The sequence below is a fragment of the Ictalurus furcatus genome, chromosome 18, assembly GCF_023375685.1.
Source record: "Ictalurus furcatus strain D&B chromosome 18, Billie_1.0, whole genome shotgun sequence".
NCBI lineage: Eukaryota > Metazoa > Chordata > Actinopteri > Siluriformes > Ictaluridae > Ictalurus > Ictalurus furcatus.
Genome location: NC_071272.1, coordinates 14941038 through 14953441, shown reverse-complemented (window position 1 = coordinate 14953441; position 12404 = coordinate 14941038). Strand labels below are relative to the sequence as shown.

The following is a 12404-nucleotide window of genomic DNA, read 5'->3' as shown; positions in this document are numbered from 1 at the left end:
CTTCATTCCCGTCATACGACTTTGCATAAATTCCCGTTTTGCGCTTCTACTGAAAAATAAGGTCTTAAAGGGACCGAAAAATTAGCAAATTTAAATATATGAGTACTGCTTCAAGCGCGTGAATGTGTTGAGGTTCCATGAACCTCCTGTGTAATGGGGTTCAGTAAATTGCCCAAAATGGTGCAAACTCTTTTCAGGGGAAATTAGCTAATGCAACGCTAGAAGACGCCTTATGACGCCACGGACTAATTTGCATATTCATTGCATCGTCATGATCATTTGCATATTAAAACGTGGAACGAAGACTTTCTGATTATGAATAGAATACACGGTGTCCTAGAAGTCTCAAATTTTTTAAGTATGTTTTTTTTTTCTCTTCCAGATATTCTTAAAGAATGCCTTTGACAAAAGAAGAATGTATTGAGCTGTCGCAAGGTTGGACTTTAACAGCACTCTTTAAAAAAAATGTTGGATTATTTTTTCTACCCAAACTTTGTATTGAGTCTTTTGGGTCATTTAATTGTGTTATTTTCTCAGTCTGTACTCAGTTTTTGCGTGTGTAACCCAACCGTTGGGTTGTTGGCTGGGTCATTTTCACTGACAGTTGAATCAATGCTTGAATCAATGCAATCAATCCTCCTTAGGTCAAATTAACTCAGCAGCAACTGTTTGAATTCGCCTCAGGTGGAGGTAGGTAACCTTTTTGAAAGTTAATGATAACCTAGCATTACAGCTGTTCACCATGATGTAATACAGAGAGTAGGTTAACATTAACTACATTTAGCAAATGTTTTGGACAAGGCAAGCTGTAGTAATTAGCATTCGGAGGATAGGTTAGAGCCATGTTTCTTCATGTCTTCGGTGAATGTTAATGCTGGTTAAGAGGTGAAGACAGTCAGTGGCTAATGGGACTCAGTAATGACGAGGCCAAAAGTTCTTCACATGGTTAACATGACAAAAAGATAGGATGGGGTTTACAGTAGGTTGTAATGCTTTCCACTATCTCTGTAATGTTCAATGACTTAATTAGGTTATGCAAAAAAAAAAAAAAAAAAAAAAAAAAAAAAAAAAAAAAAAAAAAAAAAAAATTGGTGGTGAGGTGCTAAAGGCTGGAAAATAAATATTATCTAGTTAGCTTGACTTTTCTGGTGAGTCTACAGTACAGCATAATTTTGTTCATTAGGAGAGTGGAGGTCACGTTTCCAAAATTACATAATATAGGATTCTGTAACACAATTTCTCAGTTAAATCCCAAAGGCATGTGTCCATATTTTTGTAGCTAACAAATAACCAACACTCTTTTTGCTCTTTTACAGCTTTTTAAATGGAAGGGAGTGGGATGCCTGTCTTCCCAGATGGCAGAGAGATTTGTAAGAAGATGCATCAACTCCAATTCTTACATCTGTCAAATGTTTTAATTATTTTAATAAATGTCACCTGAATGTCATGCAATTGTTTATTTTGTTAGCATACAAACAAATTGCATTTTAAGATAATTGTAGGAAAAAAGTATGAACAACACATCTCTGTGTTATTTTTGTGTTATTTTTTAACACAACTTTGAGTGGAAGTGTAATAAAAACACACTGTTAAATGTACTAACACACTGATTGTGTTAAAAGTAACACAAAATGTGTTGTCCTTAACTAGACACGCAGGTGTGTTAAAATTAACAAATGATGAGGTTATTTTGAACACATCTGTTTTAAGAGTGAAGGTACGTGTCAGTATATTTATTCATAAAACCATTACTGTATACCAGACAAAGCAAAAATGTTTGATAACAGCCCATTAAATGCACCACTATCTTTGTTCGCTTTGGCTTACTTGTTTGTAATGCTCACTGGATAGTAAATTGGTTACTCTCCTTTGATCAAAATCTGATGTTTTCATCTTAAATATATGATTTATTTGAGTCATTTAAAGTCTATACATAAACACCACTTTAGCAGCTCTAGCAATTCATTTCTGAACACCTTTTTGTGTATAAATAAAGGAGATACCATGTTGACATATTTGTTTATAATGTGGTATATTTGACATTTTCAAAGGGTAAAAATAACCCTGAAAACATTAACCCATTTATGAAATAAAATGAAACCAGCATTTTTGTAAAAATCAAACCATCATTTGGGTTGAAGAACAACCCATTTGCTGGGTTAAACTCAACTTGATGGGTTAATGTAACCCAAATTATGTTCTGTCCTATATTTACCCAGTCGTTGGGTTAAAAATAACCACATTTGGGTTGTTTTTTAACCCAGTGTTTTTTAGAGTAAGGAAACATGGCAAGCACATCACACACTACACTATTACCAAACTGGGAGCAATTGGGAGAGATGAGAGTTTGCTCAAAAGTGTTACATTTCCCTATGTATGGAGTCTTTTGGGACACCATGTAGAATATAAAAGAATTGTTTTATCAAAATAAATAGATAAAACTGTTCTATTAACTATAACTATAGAAGTCTTTGGTCATGGCACCACCAAGGATGGATTAAGAGGCCCATGGGCCGATACACCATAGATGTCTGCAATGCCTGACTGGTCTATATGTTATCACCAGAAACATGAATAGTAATAACAGACAAGGTTTTAAAAAATAAAATAAAATAATTATTTGTTCACCTGTTATGCTCATGGGTTTAAAAATAATTTTTTCACCTGAAAACTATTAACATTTCATTTAACAGGCTACAGCTTGATACCCCTTGGACTTAGAAGCTGTGGGCAATGACCCAATGGTTAATCCATCCTTGGGCACCACAAACTAACTATTTACATATTTATAATAGACTATCATTTTAATTTACAAAAGACCATCAAGAACATGTACAAAATGAAGCATTTTTAATTGGGAAATGGAAACTGATATGGATGGAATAACTTGCTTTTATTACTTGTAAATATATGGGCTTAAAAAGTCACCAGATCTAACAACAAATTTGCATAGCTAACAACAATGGATGCATGTCCACTCACACGCATATCCTTGTCACAAAATCTAGATTTTATGAATACGCAAATCATACACACACTCTAACCCTACGCACTTGGTCCCTGTTCCTTGTAACCAGTGGCATAGCCTGTGTTTGCATATTAGAGCAACATTCATTCATTCATTCATTCATTCATACATTCTTGTAGGGCTGTTTCATGCTATAAGTGGTATATGAAATTACTTAGGGCCCCTGGACCACCAGGAGGCCCCATGATTTTTAAAATAGACTTGTAAAAAGCACAAGATATAACTACATGTTATTTGTATATATCAATTTCCTTGTAATGGCTACATTTCTTAGGCTTATGTTTTAATACTTTTATTTTTTATACTTTGTATTAACTTGTTTGGAAATTTAATTCTTTGTATACTATATTGTTGTTGTTCAGTTGTTTTTTATTTTATTGTTTATTAAACTGTTTTTGAGTTAATTCTTGCATCCCTGCTGAAAATAACAAACAAACAATAGAAACCCTCATAGAAATTGTAATGGTTTTAATGGTTGTAATGGAAATTGTACTGGTTTTAATGGAAACTCTAATAGTCCCTGTGGGTCTCTACTGGTAATTTGTTGCCTTCTATAGGTGGCATGTTATGTTTAGTGGATACCATTAAGGACTATTAATGGTAATGGTTTTAATGGTTAGCTGATGGTTTGTAATGGTATTTGTAGTGGAAATCATTATAATTTCTGTGATGTACAAATTCTATGAGGGTTTCTATTGTTGTTGTTTTTTTTCTTCAGCAGGGATATCAATAATATGATTGGTGTAGTAGGGCCTCTGAGGAAGTTGTTGCTTAGGGCCTTCAAATGTTCAGAAACATCCCTGCATTAATTCAGCTTCAGTAACCACTTAAATGTGCACTTATATAATGAACTCTGGAAAACTTTGACATCTCTACTTTAAATAAAATCTAAATATATTTTACCTAACCTATGTGGAATTTTTTTTTCTTTCTTTCTTTCTCTGTTTCCTAACTTTGCCTTCATGTTGGTCAGGAGGCAATTTAACAAACACAATTTTGAAACTAGCCTCACTAGCTAAGTGTTCTTTTCTCTTGATTCGAGCAAGTTTCAGATAGTTATACGCCGTAGTGAAACCGATACTGGCTGTCAAAATGTCACGTCATTATTAATACACGTTGGACAACGTTTTAAAATGTTTAAACGGAGGTTTTCTACGTCTCTATTAATACGCGTATCTCTGGTTTTAAGCACAAGATGGCGGCATTACTCTAGTTTAGAAAATGTTAGCCCCGTAGCAAGACTGCTCATGTTGGACTGCTGAAATTCTTTCCTATATGTCGTCGTGTGCAGGCAGAGCAGCTGCAGGCATGTCTTTCTCTCTTTAATAGGATCTTAATACGGATTTTTATTCTTCGTGTCATTTTATTCACTTTATTGGACCAAATATTTGGAAACGTGTTGTGTTTATTTCTGTATTAATTGAGAAGGTCTTGACGACGGGGATGGACGCTTATTGCTGAACGCGCCTATCCGGGGGTTTATTCCAGAAGTTTTCAGGAGGTATTGTGAAATTATACATACATACATACATACATACATACATACATTTTTCAGATAACCATATTATTTGCTATTTTGAAACGAGTATTGTTGCATCCGGAAATAAAATGTAAAGTGTCAGGCATCCTCTGTGAGTTTTGTCAATCATTATGTAGCTGTAATGTCACCTGAATGATTAAATCTCTCATGAGAAGTGAAGACAATGTAAAGTTTGATCAAGTTGGCCCTAATGGTACCACGGATGAAAATGTTTGAGTTATTTAATACATCTTTCTCTACTAACTTGACAGAATAGGAGGTCAGTGAGCCGGAAAAAGTGACGTGAAATGCGGAACTTGTAAACCCAAAGAATAAAACCCACATAACCACTTTCTGTCAACAAGTCAACATTTAAGAATAGCATCCGGTTTCTGCATGCATTACTGTTATATATATGATGTTTAACTTCCGAGAACCTTAACTGGAACCTGGATGGTGTTTAAGTCATCTTTGTGTGTGTGTGTGTGTATGTTCAGGTCAGCATGGATTTAGTAAGTCTTGCTTCTGTGTGTGTCATCTGTCTTTGCCTGGTGAAGAGAAGCACAGCAGAGCCATCAAGAATCCGAGATCACATCCAGCCTGTCGACAGGTTTTCAGGTAAGAGAAATTAGCTACCTGGTCTCTACACACATTGACCATTTAACCAGGTAAACATAACATACCAGTCATTTTGTTGGTATACAATTAGGCCTACTGATTGTAGCCTATCACAGTTTGTCAGCCCCTCTTCGTGCCTGTATATTAAAGCAAAAGAAGCCACCACTTACCAAGCTGTATTTGGGTGGAGGGACAGTGTCCACCACAATATCTCTGCTGGATTGAGAACATCCCAGCAAATACTAATATCCATCCAGCATCGTTGCTGTGGTTAGAAAGTGTCCCTGTTGACGGCCTGGAGGTCACCTAACACACATGCGAGTGCAGATGCAACTGTCCAGTGCCCATGCCAGTGTCACGGGTATGCTCCAGCTATACGAGTTATGGCAGAGACGTGGCTTGTCTAGTTAGCAGTCTACAAAATAATGAGCGTGACATGTGTCCCATTTTTTCAAATATGAAAAAATATAAAAAGTCACATGCTAATACTTTGCCATGGACACAGACAAGGCACATTTATTTGTGCACAATTAGTAGTAACCCTGTGATTAGTACCCGTGATTAGTGATTAGTACTAACCCTAGCGCTTTTTAGATAAAATCGGACAATTTCATGTTTTAAAAATATTTTTTGTATCAATTATAATAATTTTTGCATTGTTGACTACGTTTACATGCACATCAAATTCCGTTTAAGGTCTATAATATTCGGGTTGCAGCCATATTCTGAATACGATGTTTATATGCATACAGGGATGGGAATATTCCTGTATACATGTAAACAAATTTCTGGTTAAAACAGGCATATTCCAGGGGTGGGAATCAGAATTTGGGGAATCACAATATTGTCTTAATTTGAATCGGGCAATTGCATTGCAGCATTTACATGACTCAGTACAAATTAGAATATTGCCAAATTCAAATTAATATCGGACTATTGATGTGCATGTAAATGTAGTCACTATAATTTATGATGTTAAGGGCTGCTGTTACAGTAGGGTGATACCAAGGGCCTTAAATAGACCAGGAGTGCTAGAGGAACAATCAGAAATGAAAACTGGTGGCAGGGTGGAGGTGGAGAACAGTGTATTGACCTGTCAGGGGGTAAAAAATTCATACTAGTACCTACAGTCATGCTGAGTAACATCTAGACACTCAAATTTTATGTAATAAATACAAATTAGGCCATGACCGGAACATAAACATTCCTCGGGGTGAAAGTGATGACAAAAAAGGGTCATTGTTTAAATCCACACCAGCTTTTTAAACACTTCCAGTAATCATGGACTTCATGGATGTTTTGGAAGCTTTTTAAAATAGAGTTGGTTTACATCACCTAAATTTGGTCTTTACTGAGAGACCGTTAGGAGGAAAATGAAAATAAACCGAACAGCTGGTGTAAATCCTCATTTCATATTCATGTATGCCACACTAGCACAATTGCAGTTTTCTGTGAACAAGTTCATGATACAATAATATGATTCAAAAGATCTGCAATTAATTGTGAATGCCAAAAACATCTTTAACACAAACTCCAGCTTCTATTCCGCATCAGGCTTAAGACACAGTTGATATCTTCCCACTGCAGAGTTTCCTCTCTGTACTGCATTCAGGAGAACGAAGCCTCTCTGTGGTTGCTAATTTTCTATTTTCAACTCGTTTAATTTAGAGTACATTTAAACAAAACCCTAAATGGAGAGCTTCTTATTACACAGGCTTTGATGTTGAAGACTGATTATGTGATGGGCGAGAGAGAGAATTTCTTAACTTCTCCATAGTGTCTTCTGGCAGGGGGCACAACGCAAACTTCTTCTTTTTAAGGAATTGCCTAAAGAGAAACTTTGTGGTCAGTGATGACTTTATATAACTTGAAGCTTTGAGGCAGTTTGTATGGGTAATGCAACTTCAGCAACTACAATCTCAGGTTCAGTGAACTCTACTGGTGATTAAATAATTTTGAAACCAATTCAAAGCATTTATACATTATTTTACTGTACGTGGTGTTGTCATATTGTCCGCTCGCACTTTTCGCTGTCTGGTATGTGCATTATGTACTGTGTATAGTCTGTGATGTTGTAGTTCTTTATGGTCTCGATAAGAGATGAAACCTGTACAAATGCGCAACTCACCATCCACCTCCTGCCTTATACTAATATTTACTCCGACATATCAATAAGGCACGCTGAGAACCTGCACCGCCCCTATTTCAAAACCCAATCTAATGTTCTGTCTCATGTCTGATACAGAAGGAAATCTGGTTTCTGATTGAATTATTGAACACCTATTGTATAGCCAACAACATTGTTATTTACAGCATAGCATTTCCCCTATACTATAAAAGCAGCAATGCTGAGATTGATTATCTCATTACAATTGCAGCGGTCAAGGGGTGGGATATATTAGGCAGCAAGTGAATAGTCAGTTCTCAAATTTGATATGTTGCATGTAGGAAAAATGGGCAAGCATAAGGATCTGTGCTACTTTGACAAGGGCAAAATTGTGATTGCTTGACGACTGAGTCAGAGCATCTCCAAAAACTGCAGGTCTTTTGGGGTGTTCCTGGTATGCAGTGGTTAGTACCTACTAAAAGTAGTCCAAGGAAGGACAATCAGTGACAGGGTTATGGACGCCCATGGCTCATTGATGCATGCAGGGACTGAAGGCTAGCCCGTCTGGTTCAATCCCACAAAAGAGCTAGTGTAACACAAATTGCTGAAAAAGTGAACGCTGGCTATGATAGAAAGGTGTCAGCACACACAGTGGTCAGAGTGCCCCGTCCACTGCTGAAAGCACCTACATTGGGTGCATGAGCATCAGAACTGAACCATGGAGCAATGGAAGAACATGGCCTGGTCTGATGAATCTGATGAATCATGGTTTCTTTTACATCGTGAGGATGGGCGAGTGTGTGTACATTGCTTATATGGAGAAGAGATGGCACCAGGATGCACTATGGGAAGAAGGCAAGCTGGCGGAGGCATTGTGATGCTCCGGGCAATGTTCCGCTGGGAAGCCTTGGGTCCTGGCATTCATATGGATGTGGATTCATTCTTTGACACATACCACCTACCTAATCATTGCTGCAGAACAAGTACACCCCTTCATGGCAACTGTATTCCCTAATATCAGTGGCCTCTTTCAGCAGGATAATGCTCCCTGTCACATTGCAAAAATTGTTCAGGAATGGTTTGAGGAATATGACAAAGGGTTCAGGGTGTTGTCTTGGCCTCCAAATTCCAGAGATCTCAATCCGATCCAGCATCTATGGGATGTGCTGGACAAACAAGTCCGATCCATCCAACTTCCAGGACTTAAAGGCTCTGCTGCTAACGTCTTCATGCCAGATACCACAGCACACCAGTGGTGGAGTTGTGGAGTACATGCCTCAACGAGTCCGAACAGTTTTGGCAGCACAAGGGGGAACTACACAATATTAGTCCGGTGGTTTTAACGTTATGACTGATCGATGTATAGTATAATATAAATAGAAAACATAGGGCTCTGCTTTAAGAACAATATTAATGTGAAAACATAATAATCCAGTTATTCTTTTTCTGTGTTTTCAGTGAGATATTCAGACAAAAGGTCTTCAGGAAGATTAGTAAGCAATCATTTATTCTCAGCATTGCCAGGTGTTGGTTGTGCTATTTGGTATTTGGAACACTACACCTTAAGGCAGGAAGTGGTTTGAAATCCTGTGCTGCCTATTTTGCTTCTGGAACTGTGTTCAGGTTAAGGGGAGTTACAGTTTAAAATTTACATAGTATAATAACCTCATACCAATCATAGTTAGGGTGCAATGTGTGTCAGAGGAAGAGAACACATTTTATTCCTTTTATTCCTGCTTGCGTAGAAACAACCAAAAATTTTATGTTTGGGTTTCATTAATACCAAGTTCCTGGCAGACATACAAAATTTGGTTTCTATGAGAGACATTGTAGTGGCCATTATTCCATTATTACTACTACTTTAGGATCTTTACACAAAAATTAATAATGCATAAATGGCAATTGATAGAAATGCGTTTTTTACTGGTGCAATAATCCTCAGGTCACACACAGTGACTAACCATGAAACCTATTTGTGCTATCCCAGTTTTTAATTCTGTAATGTTTATAGATTTCCATGTTTAGCTTTTGCTCTCGTTATGGTTCAAAAGATATTTGAACACACCAGACTTGATAGAATGAGGAATTATCTGGATAAAATTACTTTCTTTTTTAAGATTTGTGGGAGTATGCAGGACTGTGTTTGCAAATATTGCATACTTGCAGTCGGTTAAAGTTAGCTTAAATTTGCATGTGTATCAGATTACTAATGTTGACTCACATTTACTGTTTGGCCAGCCTTTGTGTGAAACCAGGAAATCTAGCATCATGCTAAGGGCTGTATACTGGGAAGACAAATTAACTCATGTTAAACTTGCTTAGTCTCTTCATGGGTCATACAGCAGCGTATACATTCCTGGATTTAATTCCTTACAGTATGACAGTGTTTCATTCTGAAACCTTGCAATTTACTTTATAAATAGTGTTTTCTTGTCTGATCACTGCTACTATGATAAGGCAAATTTTAGCTGGGGTAGCTGTGGACTTTTCAGTGTTTTGTTGTTGCCAAGCCAATAGTGATATAACTTCCTGTAACCATGCTGTAACTGATGGAGTAGCACTTTGACCATAATTATACTAACAAATGGTTATTTTACGATAAAGCTAATGCAAAAAAATAAATGACTGGATATACACTATATGGTCAAAAGTATGTCGACACCTGACCATTACACCCATATATGGGCCTTCCACAAACTGTTACCACAAAGTTTGAAGCATAGAATTGTATAGAATGATTTTGTATGCTGTAGCATTACGATTTCCCATCACTGGAACTAAGGGGCCCTAACCTGTTCCGGTATGGCAATGCACAAATCAAGCTCTATGAAGACATAGTTTGCCAAGTTTGGAGCAAAATAACTTGTGTTCGGCACAGAGCTCTGACCGCAAACCAAATGTGAACACCTTTGGGATGAACTGAAACCCTGACTGCACACTAGGCCTCATCGCCTGACATCACTTCCTGACCACACTAATGCTCTTGTGGCTGAATGGACAAATCCCCCAAATTGGGCCAAAACTATTACCTTATTTATTTATTTATTTATTTATTTAAAAATAAATATCGAATATTAATTGGACATATCATGTAGGGGTGTAACAATACGGCATATATTGTAGTATTGTTTGATACAGGACACTTGATACAATACATTCAACAAGCTGTAATAAACATTTCAGCTTAGTCAAGCCCACACCTCTGGAAAAGTAGCTTCCTCTTTATGTCAAATCAGGAGAGGCTGCAGGGGTTTAAAAATGCATGCATCTCTAAGCATGTTGGTTTTCATGAGCTGAGACTCCATCATACTGGGACACTAGTATATTAGCTTGAGAAAAGCAGCAATGTCTTTCGTCAACAGCAAGCAGGAACTGGAACATTCCCACAAACCCGTAGAGCATGTATTAAATTTGCAGAAACTTATTTCTGTGAGTTGAAAAGAAAATTAGACCATTTACTTAGTTTGATAAATCATGGCTATATGTCTCATTTGCATATTGTTTCCTCGGATGACATTTCACGTGACGTAATGCACTCAAACATTCGCCCATAACACAATCACTATTTGTGCACACAATATATCATTGTACCATTGCACATGCAAATTAGTGCTCATTATTTTGGATCTTTGTAAATCAGGACCTGAATTTGCTTTGACTTGGAACTCACAACCATGATATAATGCATGCATTGGAAAAGAACGCATGCACATACAGTGTGCTTTCAAGGACTGCAACACTGCTTGTTCCCATATGTGATCACTCTTTTGTTGTTTATCCTTGGAACTGTCACATACTGCACTCACAGTGCAGAGGAGAGGCTTTTCTACATTTTTTTAAAGATCTTTTCATCAGTAGTCTTCATGCACGCACTGTATTAAGGCTGTGAGGTTTGTTGTAAGATTTTTAGTCAGTTAAAGTCTCTGTCAGACTTCATTCCTCTGTTGTTTTTTTTTGTCATTGGGTGGGAACATTGCAATCTTTCGCTTGTCCATGCGTGTTTGTCCATACAGGTCAGAGGACATTGCTGAAGGGACTTGACAAGGCTGCATGCCTGTAAATCCACATGGCTCCATCAGGGCCTGGCCGCTTTCTCAGATCATTTCACTGGAAGGCCATGACTCTAGTGAAGCAGGCCGAATGCTTTTCACTCCCTTCTAAACTCACATTTCACTACTGAATACTCTTCTCTCTGATTTTGCATACTGTTTTCTTTCTGACTGACTCTGATGCAGCTGAAAGAGTTACTGTGGCTGCGACGTGTAGTGCAACAAAAGCACTAATGGTGTTTACTAATCAGTGTCAGATTCCCATAGTTAAATGCATATCTGTTTATGCACACGGCCATTCGTAATTTTGTAAACACTTTCTGTCCTCTTAAGAGCAGAGAAATAAAATTGTGCACACTTTGGTTCCTGGTCACAGTGGGCTTAAGTTTTAGTGTTAGTGGTTAGAGGTGGGAACCATTAGTCACTTCACAATGCAATTTGATTTTGGTTTAAGATGCCAAAGTGGAATTATAAAATATTTTTTATGCATCGTTTCATGTTAATTTTTCTTTTTTTGTTGGCCAAGTTGTGATTTTTCCAGTGTGATCACATGCTGCTGGTTACATGTCATCACGTATTTTCAAGCATTTTGAAAACAGCAAAAAGCTTCTTCACATGTTCTTCACCATGTTGAACTGATTCATGAAATGTAACGTGTCCATATAGCTGCTTTCCAAATCTACGGTGCAGGTCTCCATGTGTGTTAGATGGATTGAATTTTGATGTAGCCTTCTCTCTGCACATTCGTTACAGGCGTATGCCTATATCATTTATATATCATATTTATATATCAATATTTATATATCAATCATTTGATTGGTTTAAAAAAAAAAAACAACAACAACAAAAAGCAAGCTTTTTCTGAGCTATTCATTCTTTACATCATTTTGTACACAATATAGCTTCAAATTGCGGCATAGTGGCGCAGTGGCTGCCTCAGAGCTCCAGGGTCCCAATTTCAATCCTGAGTTCAATTTACTCTATGTGGAGAGTTTCTTATGTTCTTCCCATGTCTGTGTCAGTTTCTTCCACATTCTCCAGTTTCCTCATACCTCTCAAAAACATGCCAGTAGGTGGACTGGA

General features: G+C 37.3%; 1 protein-coding gene across 1 annotated transcript in view; it reads left to right on the top strand.

The window, feature by feature from the left end:
- The first annotated feature begins 4296 nt into the window (after nucleotides 1–4296).
- The window catches only part of stim1b (stromal interaction molecule 1b), a 45030-nt gene continuing 36922 nt past the window's right edge, over nucleotides 4297–12404 (top strand). Inside the window, exons 1-3 of the mRNA XM_053648164.1 lie at nucleotides 4297–4334; nucleotides 4457–4529; nucleotides 5045–5165. Coding sequence (XP_053504139.1) covers nucleotides 5051–5165 — 115 coding nt within the window. The 5' untranslated portion in view covers nucleotides 4297–4334; nucleotides 4457–4529; nucleotides 5045–5050. The remainder of the gene's footprint in view (nucleotides 4335–4456; nucleotides 4530–5044; nucleotides 5166–12404) is intronic.